At 35.9% G+C, this 18,227-nt stretch overlaps 2 protein-coding genes across 6 annotated transcripts in view; both read right to left on the reverse strand.

Annotated features, from left to right (window-relative positions):
* LOC105196174 overlaps nucleotides 1–3,994 on the reverse strand; it is a 76,369-nt gene extending 72,375 nt beyond the window's left edge. Inside the window, exon 1 of one of the 2 annotated variants that reach the window (XM_039453595.1) lies at nucleotides 3,800–3,994. In XM_039453595.1, coding sequence (XP_039309529.1) covers nucleotides 3,800–3,846 — 47 coding nt within the window. In that variant the 5' untranslated portion in view covers nucleotides 3,847–3,994. The remainder of the gene's footprint in view (nucleotides 1–3,799) is intronic. The other variant, XM_039453593.1, reaches the window with a different exon arrangement.
* Nucleotides 3,995–7,206: 3,212 nt separating this feature from the next.
* Nucleotides 7,207–18,227, reverse strand: part of LOC105196172 (serine/threonine-protein kinase 26) — a 151,693-nt gene continuing 140,672 nt past the window's right edge. For all 4 annotated transcript variants that reach the window (XM_026136789.2, XM_026136788.2, XM_011161955.3 and 1 more), the window contains 6 exons: nucleotides 15,044–15,229; nucleotides 13,600–13,745; nucleotides 13,073–13,352; nucleotides 12,621–12,986; nucleotides 12,279–12,502; nucleotides 7,207–12,205 (listed from right to left, as the gene is read on the reverse strand). In XM_026136789.2, the coding sequence (XP_025992574.1) occupies nucleotides 12,196–12,205; nucleotides 12,279–12,502; nucleotides 12,621–12,986; nucleotides 13,073–13,352; nucleotides 13,600–13,745; nucleotides 15,044–15,229 (1,212 nt within the window). In that variant the 3' untranslated portion in view covers nucleotides 7,207–12,195. The remainder of the gene's footprint in view (nucleotides 12,206–12,278; nucleotides 12,503–12,620; nucleotides 12,987–13,072; nucleotides 13,353–13,599; nucleotides 13,746–15,043; nucleotides 15,230–18,227) is intronic.

Raw genomic sequence — 18,227 nt, forward strand, 5'->3', positions numbered from 1 at the left:
GTAATGTTAAATAAATATTAGATATATATTTTTTAAAGTAATTATCTCGAATGAATAATTAATGTTAAATGAATATTAAATAAATATTTTTCCAATGCGATATTTTAAATAAATAATTAAAATGAAGTAAATTTTATATTAATATTAAGTATATTAAATGTTAAAAGTAAATATTTTTTTTTATTATTATCTCAAACGAGTAATTAAAGTTAAATAATCAAATATATATTTCCTTTAAAGCATTATATAAAACAAATAATTAACGTAAAATAAATATTAAATTATTAAATAATAAATATTTTTGCAACGGAAATGTGCAATGTATAATTAATGAAAAATAAACATTAAAAAAAGATTATCTGCTCATTGGGCTATAGCAATAAGAAATATAAAAGGAAGCGCTTCTAACCGTAATAATTTTACCATATAAGTATAGTTACAAATATCAAACACTTTCTCTCAACGATTTGCGATAAGTATTGATATCGCTCACGTTTCTTGTAACGATAAAAAATCAATCTAAAAAAAATTGAAAGAGTTTGTAGATAAAAGATGACTCGCTGTACTTGGAAGTAGACATACGTGGAATCTATTTGTGTGAACGTTTACAGATAAATTTGCGCGATACAAACGTTCTGTCGTGAAAAGTCTTCTTCGTTACTTTTCTATTAAGGCTTTCTTCTGGGTGGAAACCGCAAATATAGCGTCACGACGGTGAATAGTATTGTATTATCGCGATGTAGAGAAGAGTTGCCGAATGTGTATCACTTTAATTATTTTGTACTCTATATTTTCCATTTAATACTTTGAAAGTATCGAATTTATGAATTAAAATAATTAAAAATATACAGAATCGTTAACTTATACAATACTTATTTTATTAATAATTTATTGGAAAAAGATTAAATATTTAATAACTAATAAATAATAATAATGAAAAGGTAAGAAAATTATAAACGTCGAAATAAAACTGGTTTAAATTTATTTTTCAACTGATATATTTTTATTTATATTAATTATTAATTTCACTATTATTATTTATCAGTCTTATATTAATATCATTTATTGTAATAAGGTTTATAGTAACATGATTTAAGAATTTTGATAAATTTTATATAAACATTTTTATAATAGTTTTAATTTTTATAATTATTACAAATACATATATCATGTAAAATGCTATACAATAATTTTTTTATGAAAGTATAAAATTGCATTATTATATTATTATCAGTTACATAATCGATAAAAAAATAATATCATTAATTTTATATATATGTATGTATGTATATATATATATATATAAATTTTTTATCAATTTTTGTACCTGATTTTTCAATAGCATGCATAAAATAATAAATAAATTTTATATCTCTATATTACTTATTTTTCCTTTATTTTATATTTTTATCACACTAAATGTTTCTTGCATTAACTAAAAATATAAAATATTGATGAGATACGATTAAAGCGACTGATACGATATTCAGCGACTCTCCTATTCAATAGGAGAGCTTAAATTAAGTTTAAATTAAATCGTCGTGAGACATTCCTTACGTGTCATTTTGACGCATTACCTCGTCTCCTTTCTGTCGACTGCATGCTCCGACGGACCTTCTACGTTCCACTCCTCGTGGAAATAGCACATCGCGAGCGTACGTACCTAATATTACGAATCTGCCTTCTCCGCATTCAATTACACGAATACGTCTTGTATATTACAAGGAGAGTCCTCCCCCCGGAAGACGCGCGCGGCCCCGTTAACTCGCTTATTAAAGTGCAAATACCGAGCTTTCGCTCCTAACGGACTAACTTATGTCGTTTCGTGAGAGTTTGCTATGTGGAAACGCGAGCTCGAGAGAGATATTACCGTATCGATACTGTGCGAAATCCAGAGCATCGGGGTATGTTATGCGATACGGAATGAATGTTAATTAGATGTAACGTTGCAGCTCTGCTATAAAATACAGCTGTTGAATATTCCATTATTTCGCGAATAACAAAGATTGACATATGATATTAAAATTGTATCGGGGATAATGTTCCTAATTTTCTGGAAAAAATAAAAAAAATTGAAGTAAATCAAAATTTTTTTTTATTTTTGCTAATAAATACGACCGGGATAGTGACAGCAAACTCTATTGATAAATGCAAAAAAAAATGTTAAAATCATTGATATAGAGCATACTAAAAATAACATTATCTTAAAAGAAAAAAAACTCCAGGAAAAATACGACGAGAAAACAGAAAAAATACCCTTTTTTCAAATTTCCAAGAATTTTTTCGAGTTAAGAATATTAGTTAGGGAAATTAAATTCTAAAATTAAAAAGCAAGTTTTTTTGGTATTTAAAACGAGGTATTTAAAATAAATAGGAGGTATTTATACATTTTGCACTTACAAGTCCTTTTTAATATTACGATATCGAGAAAGAAGTTGAAAGTAACTAATTTAAAAACAAATCGTCTTACGAGAGATCGACGACACCGGATACAAGTCCAAGTTTAAAAAAAAAATCTTTCTCCCTCTGTCTCTCTTTCTTTTGTTACATAAGCGCAAAGTATGCCCTATATAAATTCATTATCTGCTCATCGATCTTCCACAGCCGAGAATCCCTTCTTCGTCATCGTTATGCCATAATAGCCGTTAAAGAGCCGAGTTCCAGAGCCGTCTGCGACGAGGAGAAATCTGCAGTCGCACCGAAATACACCGTGCGTGGAACACACGTGTTGGCGATGCTGATACGCGCGTGACGATTGAGCACGCGCGCGTACTTTCGGAGTCGACGAATCGCTTGCCCAACTCCGATCTGGGCGTCCGAGTGGAAACAACAGTGAATACCTAAATGTATCGCACCAGGTTAAATGGGGACGCGAAGGGTTGTAGTTTCCCACCTTTTATCCGCTAATGAATTGCCGGGCGGTAAACCCGATTGAAGTCCTGAACGTAATAATGGGCGTGGTAGCGAAACAATTAAGGGATTGAGGTAACAGCATATGAAAATGGGGCGAGGGGTATCTAAATAATTCTGATTGAAAGCGCAAATATGTCGGGCGCGATAACGCCCGTGTTACGGCACGAAAGCTGAAAGCTCTGAGAGGAGTTTCGATATTTCACACGCGGAGCACAAACGCCGCGCGTTGTGTCGCTCATGCGGTGTCGTTAAGCGGGCGCGGCCGCATGCTGAAAGCAACCGTCATCGTCACACTGAAAAGGAGTTTGGTAATAGCTACCAAATGTTGGGTGAAATAATGCCAGTTCAATGTTTGGCTAATATAACCAAAAGTAATTTCACTTTTCTAAATGTTTAGCAAACGTTAACCAAATTTGGTTAACGTTTACTAAACGTTTAGAAAAGTACAATTGTGTTTCGTCATGTTAACCAAACATTTACCTGACATTATTTCACTCAACAATTGATAGTTTATATTACCAAATTCTTTCTTTCGGTACAACAATACGAAGCAGTAATATTCGTGCGCGCGACTAAAGATACTATTCTGGAGAATACATCCCTTCGATACTACTATTGGCCCAGTAAACATCAAACATAACACAGATATAACGTTATATAACATATACTTGTGTTATATCTATGTTATGTTCGATGTTAGAGCTGGAACTAGGCAATGCAACTCGCGACGCAAAATATACATACATACACATACATCTCACGGATATACACGATAACATCCGGAATATGCGTGATATCGGGCAATCACGCACCGGGATGTGGTAGGAAAATTAAGGAAAAGCGACGGACGGGCGATGACGCGGGCTCTGTTTCCCGAAATACATACATCAGTATCGCGACGACGCACTTTGCGATATCTTGACGCGGCGACATCGAGAGATGCTGCGTTTCGCTGCTGATACCGCCGTCTGAGATTAGCCGATCGGGTACCACGGACCACTCTGCCGCCAGCCGCAGGGTTCGCGCGGCTGAGGGGAACGAGGCGCCGACTCCCCTGGGAGGAGGAGGACTATCCCCGGTGGGACATGGACCTTCTTAGTGGGCGCGATCACTGCGCGATATACACCGTAAACACTGTTGCGAGTAGCCGCGAACCGACCTCGCGGAGTAGCGCGCGTGGGGACGTTTCCGAGGACGCGCGTCCGGGATGCTCGTTGTTCGTCGCCGAGAGAGGTGTGCCCCGCCGCTCTATTTATACACGTATAAAAGTCGTCGCACGAAACGAGATTTTATCGCGTTTCTCTCTCCGTTTCTTTTCGTCTCTTGGAAGAGGCACGAACGATCCTCTCGTAAGGACAGGGTGCATTTTGTTTTACATACGTCTCTCTTTTCTGGAAGGAGTGATGATATGCCGAAGAGTGAGGGACGGATGGAAAAATAGACAGAGAGGAAGAGCAAGAGAGAGAATCAGGAAAAAGTGAGAGGGAAAGGAAGAGAGAGTGGACACCCTCTTTGTCCTCCCCTACAGTTCGTCGGTCCTCCCGCCTCTGGTACTTCGATCGCGACCACCCGCGGGATGCTGTCGACTACTGCACGGAGAGAGAGAGACGCGTTAGGAGAATCGCTACGCCCTCCGCGTCTCTCCCGACCTCATGGACCATATCTCGGTGCACGGACCTGCGCTCTTTGAACGGTATAGCACGACGATGACGGCGACGTCGTCGTCAGAAGGCGCCCACGTTAAAGCTTTATAAAAATATTATAAAGCGGCACGTGTATGATGCAGGGTAAATAACTTACTGACAGTATCCTAAATACTAGAAATTTGATCTTAAATGCTTTTTTAAATACATTATATTATTACATAATTCCACAGAGCTCAGTAAGTTAATATATTTTTTTAATTAAATTAATGTTAAAATTAATGGTTTACAAAATCAATTTAGTTACGTTAAAAGTTACATGAACAAAAAATTAACTCACTATAAAAAAAAGGATAAGTTGAAACAATTAGAAATTAGATAAACCAACTCAATTTCAGAGTCAAATATGATGAACTAATTACCGGCACGTTTAAAAAAATTTTAGTGTTCCTTTAATATTTTGTTTGTCTCAAATAAACATTAAATTTAGTTGTAAAATATATTTATGAAGTTATGATTAAATTATTATTGGACGAAACGAACATAATCTTATAGTTAATTGAATAATTTTATAAGAACAATGAAATAAATTTGTAGTAAAATAGAATGGTTTCAATGTTGAAACAACTTTTCTACAACAGGAGCTTAATAAGTTATTGATAATAGCAATGTCGCAGTAAACTCTGCTATGGCCTTGAATCACGTAAACTGAATAAATTATGAAAGAGAATTATAATAAGGACGGTTTTTTAACCTTCCTATTACCTAATCGTCTTACACTATTAGTTGCGATAGGAATTATTTTCTTTGTACATACAATAGACGTAAGACAAGAGGCTTTCTACAGCTTGTAACTGACTGGTCAAATCTTTTGTGTGAGTTTTAACTTGTTCTACAAAGCTATTTATGAAGTGCCGCGCGAATCTCCGATACGATGTAGATTACGTAAACAAACTTTATGTTAGTTAAATGACCATCAAATATTACATATTTAACTACGTTTTAATTTCACCAATTTTTTATTGTTGACTTAACTTTTTAGTACAATTTACTGCGTTGTTACTTATTTAAATTGATTTTTTATTTTGACTTGATTACAATTCGCGTAGTTACATTAAATTAAATTAAATTTTGAAACTTTAGTTTTATCCCAGAATTTTTTAATAATGCAATTGAAAGTTACGGTAAAATTAAATTAAGTTGAATGTTGATTTTGAAAATTATATTAAATCAGAATGTTGTAATTTTTTAAAATTAGATTATTCTAAATAATAAAATAATTACAAATATGGATCATCAAATAAATTTAATGTATTTTATTCGTAAATTAAATCATAAGAAATATTATTTTGTATTAAAATGTACTTTTTACAATATTTTTCTTTTACGTAGGTAAATTTTTAACAAAAAGTTAATAAGTTATGTATTTTAAAAATAATTAGTTACCTTTCCATTCTGTATAATTGTATTTAATTTTATTTGATTTTATTTTCTTAAAGGGGGCTTATTGTTGTAACATTCATTAAAAATAAATTTTATTTCTTTAAAAGTATAATTTTTATCTTATAATTAAGCAAATTGTTTAAAGATGGGATTTCCAGTACTGACGATGTAGGACATCTACTGAAAATCCCGTCAGTATTAGCATTTACTCTATCGTGATAAGTTAAAACATGTACAATAAAAAATAAGAGAATTTGATTTTCTTTTCCTCATTCGTAATATGATTGTTATTCTAGATTCTATCAGTTTATATCGTAACATATACAGTATAAAATTAAAACCACTGTACCTTGATAGTCGAACCAGAGAGAAACTGAAAATGGAATAACGAGCCTGAGATCTTTCTGTCCACTAGCGCCTCTATGTGCACAAAACGTGTACATGAACTATGCAGCCAATGTGCATGGTCCCCGTCGTTATGTGCACGGTTCTGCGTAGAACCGCAGAAGATAGACGAAAAAGTAGCGAATTTACTTTTTAAGTGACGGTAACGATAACAAATTATTTTTTAGAATTAGTAACTAATCACTTTTTCAAATTGGTAATGGATAATTAATTGCTTTTTCAATTTGGTAACAACTTGCTTTTAAAAAGCAACTTTCCCAATCCTGCAAAAAAGCCACTCGGGTTTAAATATTAAATTTGTAAAGGTAAAAAGTTGAAAAGAAATAATATAAACTAAATGTAGCATATGTGGTCTGTCCATGCTACATGAATTTTAGCTTATCAGAATTCGAAAAATAATTAAAAACAATATCATAAACAATTTAAAATAGTATCCTCTTTAGCATTAATTTTTAAAATAAAAACTCGTGAATCACCAAGAGAATGTGCATGGATGAATATATCATATTTGTTGCTAATTAATTTTGCATTATCAATAAAGTGATTAACAAAACAATTTTGTTAAAAAAAGAGACAGAATTTAAATTTAAGTTTTTAAAAAATTTTCCTAAGTATCAATAAAATTCCATGAAATGATTGTCAAGGATAAAAATTAAATTTCTTGAAAATTATATTTTTTCCCAGGGTTTTCTCGGTAGTAAACATCCTGAAAAACTCAAGTGTATCATTTGAGACATTTGATGTATAAATTTTTTTAACATAAATTTATGTATCTTTGGTTTAAGAAAATACTACACATACATCGTGGTTTACTTCATCTTTATTTCATATTTGTACACGCCCTCAGCATGCCACATACAGTCAATATAATACAATCCAACGCAGCCAAGAGAGAGGAGAGAGAAAGAGAGAAGAGAGCAGAGAGAAAGAGAGAGGAAGGAGAGAAGAGATGAAAGAGAAGAAGAAAGAGAGAAGAGGTAGAAGTAAAATACAAAAAATATATATATTTATATATTTTATATATATATATATATATATATATATATATATATATATTTATATATATTTATATTTATATATTTATATATATATCCTCTACGCGCGCCGAGAGACATTATTGTTACCACGATGTGTTTTCAACGCTGAATATATATTAGATGGATAATAGCTAAGAGTATAATACAAAGAAGAGTGCTGTGTGGGACACGGTGGGATGCATAAATCGAATTGTACGGTTCGCGGATCTCAAGCAAACGATTTCGCATGCCGATTCTGTCTCTGATCACCGTTGTCTCGATCGATCATAGCGTCTACTCTATAATTCTTGACGTTGCCATTACGCAGCTTTTTGCCATATAAAATATCTGCGTAACGACGTCAAAAGTTACAAAATAGATATATAACGACAATATATCGACACTGTCATTAAGAGTTACAGAATAGGCCCTTACATAAACTAAGGATGGGAGGAAATGGGAGAAGGGGAGGGCAAGAAATAAGCTTCCGAAAAATCAACAATCACAGTTCGGCGCCATTACATCTGTTCGTAATCTGCATGTACAGAGAAACAGGACAGTTTAGCGTCGAGTCGTACGCGCAAAAAACATACCCGACGAAAGTTTAGGGAATTTCTTAGCTGACAACATAAAACCATTCAATCGTGAATTTTCGGGAATTTTTTCCCCGCGAACGTTTTTTAAATGATCTTATCACATCCCGATTTTCCGTATCTTATCGCACTCCGAGTAAAAGTCTGTTCGATTAAAACTCATTAAACTTTAAACCCAAAATCGAATGAAAAAAAAAACAGAAAGTAAAACAAATTATATCTTGATTTTGTCCTAGTAAAATAAATTACATGATTTTTAACTGCGTCGCAGAGACATGCTTAATACCAGGAGCGGTGAGATGAAAAATATTCCGCCAGTGACAATGTTGGACATTCCGGCAGAGAAATAAAGAAATTAATAATTTTATTTAAATGTAAAAAAAAAACGGAAACTTAAAGGTAAATGTTAGCGTTGTTTTAAAGCGTTGACGGAGACAGTTTTCGTTCAATCTTGTCAATGGCGGATTAATACTCTTAGATGACAGCTTTGTACATACAGTCCGCATATACAACAGAGGCCGTCGACTAAAGACGGTCATTAAGGGAAACAAATGTTCTCGATAAAACGAATGATCATCGCTGAACGTAAAATCGATCGCTATTCCGCAGGTGACCTGATAATTCTTTTTAACAAGCATACTGCTTGCACAGCCTACTTAGCTAAGTCTCCTCTCTCGAACTCTCTCGCACGAATACATCTTTGTACGCGACATTAACGCGTAAATGTAACCGATAAGCATTTATGGCAGCGTTATGAGGCCTACTCACGGTAGCGATCGTCGTAAGGACCAGAAAACTTAATCCAAAACGCGAGAGAAACAATAATAGTTTGTCAAACCGTGTCGAGCTTTGTCAAGCGTTTCTTTCTCGATTGCCGTAAGTATTCTTTTTCACGGCTTAAAACGAAAAAAAAAAGAATCGTTTGATCGGTTGATATGACCATATTAACAATACAATGCAAATAAAGAATAAACGTAGCTCAATTAAAAATAAAATCGATACATATCGTGTAGTCTGACTTACTCCCCATCTAGACGGGCGATAGAGAAATGGAACGGAGAAAAAGAAAAGGAGGTAGTAGAGCAAAGATTTTTATCCTTTCATTTCTCGTTAAATATAATTATCTAAATGATGAACTGATTAAAAAAGAAAAAAATCAAATCATAGATTAGCGCAATAACCGTATTCGATAACGTAATTAAGTCTCTTTGCCATTTTACTTTTCGATTTCTACCGTTAATTGACGTATCTTCGTTTACAAATTTGTCCCTCTTCTTTCTCACTCTTGCTCTATCACCCTTTTGTATCCTTTTTTTAAATCACCGTATGCAGGATGGTGTCTTTATGTTTCATTGAAAGAACGAAACTTTTCTCCAACCATCCCGGAGATGACATCTCTCTATATAATTCTCTATTTTTTACGCATGTATATGTGTATGTGTATGCGTGTGGAATTTCTTTTTCTCTCTCTCTATATATATATATTTTATAAAATACATTAGTTTACAAACAACGTTGGATTAAGTGTCGACGCCCTGCGTGGGAGTCATCGCAGCTCAGACTCGATCGTGAAAATCAAGTGCGGTAAATTCGAGAAATACTCGTGTTTATAACGCAAGTTAAGTCTGGAAGAACGGCAGTACTTTCCGCGTAGTATGTGTGTATATGTATATATATGCCTGTGTATGTATATATACATACACACATATGTATATACACACATACATACAATATATTCCGGTTGTCACTGTTTGAACGCACCGCGCGTTCAAAATTCAAGAAACTCTCCTCGTACCTCCTCGTGTGATAAATTCCGTCTGAATCGATTGTCGAGTCGTTCCACGTCAGTCATTGTCTCGAAGAATTGAAACGTCTTTTTTTCTCACTCAAATTGTCAAACGCGTTCTACAATTCGGCAATGCTGTACAGACAATTTAACACGTTAACATGGAACGATTCCGTTGTTATTCTAAGTTAATGACGTTAATGCGATATTTTAAGGCGCGATGTGGAAAGATTAAAGCATCTTTCGCGGATGTACGTATACTGGAGATGATAGAATTCTAAAATAGCATTGTTTCTCGACGATTTTTAAGTGGGTTTTACACACAACTAGAAATTAATTATATATATTTTTAAACGCTATTTATATACGTCGCGTACGATTTCTGAAACATTGTAAACGGCTTACCTGCAATTTTTATGCAACAAGCGAAAACTACACGAAACGATAAAAGCCCTCGATAAATTTGTAATGGCAATTATTTTGCCTATAGCCTACGTCTATCATCTTCTTCAATGACGAACGAGGTAACCATGGGAAGGAAAAGGAATACTTTATCTCTTCGTAACAAGATCGTTTAACGGAGCTGTGCGACCAGTTGGCAAAGACGTCGATCAGAACAATAAGACTATCTTATCGCGCTACATACATATTTACAATACCTCTAGCATTGCGCGCTAGAGCTCTCTTCTTTCATGTTCGAAACATGCACTAGCATAGGAAACCACGGGAAGAAATCTACTCAAAGAACACATCTTTTTTTTTTGCTTGGCCACTTGGACGAGATCTTTTTCTCAATAATTATTAAATATTTTCTCTATAAAAACTTCAATAAAAGCATTACTTTCAAAACTACATAGAACTGAAAGCTTTTCTTTATATTGATCGCGTTTATATGCTCGAGATATCTCGCTAGTGCATACTGCGAACGTATCTATATTGAGGCAAGACCAAGTCATCAAATACTTTTCATCTAGCCATTTTGCCGAGTCTGTACAATTTTGTTTTGTTATTCTATCGCCAGATCGATACTCACGCCGAACATGAAGAAGGTTTAAAAGATATTTATTAGGCTATCATGTAATGGAGGTTTCGATTCAGCCTTTTCGCAAACGCACTGCCGTCTACTTTCCGCCTTTCTCTACTCGTAATTGATTGCCATAAGATCACTAAAGCGTTAGCTCTTTTTCTTAAGATAAGGCTTGCAGCTATTAAACCGAATACTCCTTTCTACATTCTCTTTGTAATTAATCTATTGGTAATGAAGAGCATTTTAATACCTAAGAGTATAAAAGGAATCAGCCGACAGTTCTTTTCATTCACCTAACATATTTTTAAAATAACATACTTTCAGTCATGTTTCATACTTTTTCTTAAGGGAAAGCTAAAGCTAAGACCGAATTTCCTCGACGTTGGTATTACCGATCCTTTTTTCGAGCGAGAGTCGAGCGGCACGCAGTCGCGCGCGGTGCGAAGGATAAGAGAAATAGCGCTAAGGCGAGCCGATAGCGCTCTTTGTCCAACATACTCATAAATATATCATCTCTCCTTGTTTTTCAATTTTAGCACTATTTAATGCAAGATCTGTCACCTATTGTGTTACACAATAACTACTCTGTTTACCTTTGCTGAGCCAAATGTACATGCAGTAAAGCTCATCAGAATATCATTTTATTTTGTATGTTTTACGCGTATTTCAATTCTAGCAAAAGCTTTTGCGATTCTGTAAAGTCAATTCGAAGATATTCAGATGATGTAAATGTTGGTAATTCGCGCGACTTTAGCATCCCCTTAATACAAAATATAATTTCATATCATCTTCAGATGATTCCTGCTTTCAAAAATTATAAAACTACGAATATCTAAAATTAGAAGATTTAAAAGAAGTCGAAGAGTATACAAATTCCATAATGATGAATTGATTTTTGCGATTGAAATGAACTGTCGGACGACGAATCGACATGAAGAAATATGTAAATGTAGGACAGCTCAATTGAGAAGTTCGGAAAAAGATCGATGACAATTACACGAGTAGGAACTGCAAGAATACTGGCACAACGTTTCGCGTGTATCTGCCTTCTATATATTTTTATCCTACAACGAGGTAGGCAGGTGAAAATGGGGCGGTTCAGTACACTACTTCGTAAAACTTCGATAGACTTCGTTGTAGTACGGCCTTTATAGATCAACGAGAATGGGGAAAAGAGGGAAAGGAACAGGATGATGGGATAACGAACACATTTCCCTCGTACCTTCACGTTCGGAATCGCTATTCGTCGACGACACGCTCGGCTCGTATTGATCAGTAAATTGATAATCGAGAGAAATAAGGTATGGTTTTACAATGTCAGGATATTCTGGGACCACAGTCTCTTGCGGACCTTTGTCCTCTCGCGTCCCTACGTATCCCTAAAACAAAAGAACACGTTGTTCCTTTTGCGCAAATGCACCGCGGAGGTACGTATGCTCGAGAAAATATTACCTTAAAATAACCTTCTCCATTAGCATAGACAAGCGCCCTTCAGAGTGATTGGGCGGAAGTAGGGATTTAATTAGTTCGCGGATTAAGGACTCGGTCATTCCCGGCGACGTGCGCTCCGCCGATTCAAAGGCGTTTCGCAGTTCTTCTACAGCACCGCCATTCTTGCCACCGCTACCACCCTCGCCATTATTGTCTCTTGCCGAATATTGGTGCTTTCGCTGGAGCTGCAATTTTAATTTCAAATATTGATGAAAACGCAGATCATCTCATAAATTTTTACTAATTTTTATCTTTTTACACTTTTTACATATTCTTTATCATTCTATGTTCAATTTATAGTACCTCGGAAAGGAGAGGAAAAACAACACCGGACAAAGCGACGCTTCGCGGATGTTTGAGCTCCTGCGAACTTCTAGGTCTCTGTTTTTCCTCGCAAGGTCTATGATCGGCCATTGAAGTGATAGGCACGTCCGGTTTGCTGTTTCTCCTCTTTTCCCGTGAATTGAAATCCCTGCTGGCTCTATCCCGATCTCTGCCTTCCCTATCCCGTTCTCGTTCCCTGACGACTTCTCTGTCCCTCTCGCGACCATCGCGTATCTCCTTCGACTCTCTGAGCGTAGACTCTCGGCTGGAGTCACGATAGTCTCGCTCATCTCGTTTTTCTCGCGTGTCCACCGGTGGCGGAGGCGCAGCTTCGTGTGGTCGAGGCTACAAAAGAGAAAGAGAAAATAAGAAAAAAAAACAGAGATAAATTTGAATGCAAAATATTACACAATTGATTATTGACAACGTACAGGCGCATGTTTCGCTTGGCCATCGCGTAACGAATCCCTGGACTCGCTTCTGTAATGATTAAGCGTCGAGTCCTTTGGTGGTGATCGCGAGGCGCCGTTCGCGTGTGGCTTATTCGGTTGGCTGTGATTGGAGGATCTGTGGTTCGTGTGTGTTAGAGTCAGGGATGCGGGCTGCTCATCCAGTGGCAGCATAGGTACCACGGATCCTTTGACCCCATGCGGGCCTTTCACCGTCATTATCCATGGCTCGTCCATGTCGCTGTCTTGCTTGGATTCCTCCCTGAACACCGTGTAATGCAGTGTGTTACAATTTAGTACCGCGCTCGGATGGTGGCCTATTATACTGCGCGATTGATAAACGACCTCGAACTGGTTCTCCTTATTCTTGCACGTTCGAGATATAAATTTATTACGGAATTAACGATAGAAAAAAGCAAGATCTTCAGTGTACGTAACGTACGAAAATAACAAGCGATGGCTTTTACTTTCGCAAGAAGCGTGACAGAAACGCCAATGGAGATACTCACGAGTCCGAATTCTCGCTCTCGGTCTCCGACTCCTCGCTGCGCTGCGATTTCCACTTTTTGTACCTGTCGATCAGGTCGATCAGGTACGAGTTCTTCTTTGCCTTCCTGATAAACTGGAACTTGAGCAATTCCTTCGCCGTCGGCCTCTGCACAGACACGAACACAACAATCAATAAATGAAAATTGACCATGTTTCTTATAAATAAAAAAGTTTTTATTTGTTGTACTAATCTTCAGGATTAAGAAAGTTACTTTGAAAAACAGTTTTTTCTCTCTCTCAAAAAGTAACTGGCTACCGTTACAAGTTACTGACGTTGAGAAGTAATTCGTTACAGTTACAGTTACTCAAAAGTAACGAGCAGTTACTTTTCGATTACTTTTCTATTCATTTCTTGTAATATTCTAATGCATTGCTATTTTAAATATTAGACTCTCATATTTCTAACATTACTAAATTAGTTTATTAATATTGGAACATGTTTTCATATTTAGAGATACTGTTTAAAGGGGCTTTCTAGCAAGAGACACAAATCGACACAGATTTTGTTCGTCATTCTGTCTGTTTAAAATTCAGTGAGAAACAAAGATAAAATTACTGTGTTGATTTGTGCCACTTACTAGAAAATCACCTGTAAGGTATCTCTAAATGTATAAGGAGCCAATCAGCGTGGTGCTGAGCGCACACGGATGTGGCTTCTACGTGACTTTTCTTGGTGAATAATGTTGGAACGGTTTCTGGTAACTTTGCACCGAGGATGCGTTTAATACACGGCATTGTCTAATGCAGTGTACTATACTTACTCATTAACAATAAGCGGTTATTAAATTGACAAATAAGTTCGAAATATATAAAACAATTAGAAAAGTAACTATTAATCTAGTTACTAGTCATTAAAAAAATGTAATTAATAATAAGTTAAGTTATAGTTACAGAGGAAAAAAAATAACAAAGTGTGTTATTTATCTTTCGACAAATTCGGAACGTTTATCAAAGAATAATTTGGATATGGGGAGGAGACTTCGGACCACATTCATCTCATTTCTCCATTTAACTGTCGGTTCTCACACTCTGCACTGAAGAGAATCCAATATCCGGATCGAAACGTATGCGATTGTAATCATATGTCTAATGTAATTTGTAAATTTATTATACACGACTAACTACGGCAGCTCTTGGAGGTATTAAAATTTATATATACTATATTTTTGATTCATTCATCAGAGCCATACTTTTGCTATTATTTTTAATTAAACAAAGTTAAATTACGGTTACTAAAAAAATAACTCTAATTTTCTATTGTTACTGTTCACATTACTTTTTCCGTAATTATTATTGAGACATTGAATAATTCGACAACACAAGATATATTATTTTCGAAGATACGAAATGCAATAATCAATTAATAACGCGAAATGGCAGGCATGAATATAACGGTACACTCACGTTTTCGGGATCCTTGTTGAGACAGGCCTCGACGAACTCCTTGAATTGCTTCGTATAATTCCCGGTCAACTGCGGCGGATTATTCTTGGGTATTAGAAAGAGGACTCTCATGGGATGCAGCTCACTATTAGGTGGCTCTCCTTTCGCGAGCTCAATCGCCGTGATGCCCAAGGACCAAATGTCAGCCTGTGAGACAAGCATTCGCGGAGTTACCACTTGCCAGATGAAGCGTTAACAAAACGCTAATGAAAACGTGACTGTGCCACTTTGAAGATAATTTCCAAAGAAGCGAAGAGAGAAAAGATGAAGAGAAATGGAAAAGAGAAATAAAAAAAGAAAAATGAGCGAAAATGACGAGTTTTATTTAAAAAAACTATCTAATAAAGAATTGAAGAGATTTCTACAAAAATCAAATTAAAAAAAAAAAATCTAGTTCGTGACGCCAAATTATGCTAGTAATAGCGTTATATCGTGAACAATTTTGTTTTGGCAAAAATTAAACAGAAAATGAGAAATATAAATATAAATAGATAAATATAAAATTTTCGCAATATTCAAATAAATTTAGAAATTTTTAAGTTTTTTTTAAAATAAAATCTCAATACTGCCACAATACTTTATTATACTTGAGATGTTACACACAGTAGGAATTTTGTTATTTACATTTTAATGAAAAATTGTAATATTGTAGCTATTTTTTGATATATTTGGTAGCTGAAGTGCAAAACAGGTAAAATAAATAGCCTAGGTTTTGATAATTTGTAATAATCATAATACTGTTAGAATTAAATTAATAGGCTTTCCTTTTCGCTTTTGTTTGTAAGTTAGATAAACAAAGTTTTACAAAATGCCTAGTTTCCTAAATCATACCGACGTTGCTTATGGTTGTTTCTTTTTACAGCATTCGAGAAGAAAAGAATATGGAAAGAATATGAAACAAGTTAGTGTAGAATGGTAAAGAACCATTGCAATTTTGACAGCCTATGGTAAAAAAATTTTAAATGCATTTCCTAAATTACACCACTTGTAGGTTTATCAAAATTCCTTATTTTTAATAATTATAATAATGCGAAAGTTATGAAAAATTACGTAAAAAACGGAAAATATTGTACTGCATTATAATGTTAAGAATTTAAAAATATTCTTTATAATTTCTGAGTTATAAATCTTTATACAAAACGTGATGCGATCTCGACAACCTCGCCCTAAAAAGATGTTCCTTTATTCAGAATATTTTATAAGATTTTTTTAAATAAAAAGTAAAAAAATTATTACTTTATACTTTAAATATTTTCTTTTTTACTCTTATTATTATTAATGTTATAAAGAAAAGAAAATGTAAAATATTGTTAGGACCGAGCGAGGATGCGTGGTATCCGCTAAGAAGATCGCCTTAACGTTGCGTCTGAGAGACAGTTGACGAGTCGAGTTGGATCAGTCGTGTTTTCTCCTTTTCGTTGTACCGTGTATAGAAAAAGTTATTAAAGTTTAAAAAAGTTCTGTGTTTCCTTTCTTGTGCGAACGTCAAGAGTGTTTGCCGGACGAAATATTTTAGAGCTTCGTCCGGGATAAGACGAGTGAAGCGAGCTTTTTTCGGGTACGAACAGACATGAGGAGAAGAGCAGCGAATTATGGCTTTCACGCATACTCCTCGAAAAGGGATGTGCACGCGTTCGTCGGGGAATATGTCGAGCGTTCACTGGAGAGTGTTGATCGACCAACAAGAGAAGACGAGCGCAGAGACGCTCCTCCGTACAGCAATGGGAGCAAATGGAGAAGAAGTGTGTGCCCAACAGCAGCAGCAGCAGCAGCAGCAACAGAAGCTCGCAACGATGCTTCGTGAGGAGGAGCTCTTTCATCTCAACGAGAGGATTATCCAGCTAAGTCTCCCCAATAATATGTCTTCTTCCACGTCGGAGAATTCTGCGTCGGAGAGTCCACATCGTAATTCGTTATTCGTATCGAGTACGACGCGTTGTATCCGTTTTGCATTTGCACTTCAGGAGCTTGTTCGGAATTTGAGGGGCGCAAAGATTTTCGTGGGGAGAACGCGCTTTTGATAAAAGAAAACGGAAGAGTTCTTATCAAGCACATTTTTCGCCTTTATCTTATTTTATTATTTGGAAACGTTTTGGTTGAAACATGGCGTATCGTTTTCTTTTAAAATTCTCAGTTTGTTGAGTCGTAATTTAGGGGAGAGTTTCGGTTTTAATTTTAGAATTTTTTCGTTTCAACGTTTTTTCGTTTTAAGATTTCTTCTCAGGGGAAAAAGGATATGGTCTGAAGTTCCCTCAATCTTTTCTGGGGGGCATTGGATTGGGATTGCTGCGGACGACGCTTGGTAACCTGAGACAGGAGCTCGTGATAGAGCAGGAAGTCATCGTGTTTCTCTGAGAGTCCTTGCCTTAGAAGACAGGTTTGAAGGACTGTTCTTTCCTCGAGACTGAGAGAGATTATCATCATTTCTGTTTGTTGCAAATAAGAGAAAGTCTTAGACTCGTCATTGGGCAAGGAAACTGTTACTTTTGGAAACTTTTCTGTTTCAAGTGGCGTAGAGGGGAGAAAACGTATCTGGACCCGAATAGTTCGAGATTTTCTCTTGTATAATTTTGATGAGAAAAAAAGAATGCTGTTTCGTTCTTTGATTTTCGGATTAAAAACAATTCAAGAAGCAAGTGGGTTCTCTGTTTCGTGTTTAATGTAAACTTCCGGAGAAAAAAGAGATTTTAAATCGATTAAGAAGACCGTTTCGACTACGGTTTTTTTTACCATGGTTTCTTTCGTGAGCTGCCGACGTTGGGCAAATGCCGAGACGAGGACTCGAAGAGTCCTTCGGGATGTTGAGTCTACGAAAGCCTCCCCCTCTCCCACCTGAAGACTTCATGGCTAACGTCAACAGCGAAGAGATTTTCAGCGCGAAGAAAGAAAGAGCGGACTTGGAAAAAGAAGAGTAGAGCTGCACTAAAATTTCGTCGGGTTCAAGAGGTCTGTAGCTCGGTAACTTGTGAGGGATTTCCAAGGTAGAACAAGAAGTCACGCCGGAAACCCTGAAGACGACACGAAGCTGGCAGAAGGCAGCAAGTATTTTCTCCGTTAGATTGTTGGAACGACAATCTTGAAGAGCGGGGGAGTAGTGTTACGACCGAGTGAGGATGCGCTCGGCGTGGTTCCTCGTACATGCTAA

The sequence above is a fragment of the Solenopsis invicta genome, chromosome 9 (assembly GCF_016802725.1).
Source record: "Solenopsis invicta isolate M01_SB chromosome 9, UNIL_Sinv_3.0, whole genome shotgun sequence".
NCBI lineage: Eukaryota > Metazoa > Arthropoda > Insecta > Hymenoptera > Formicidae > Solenopsis > Solenopsis invicta.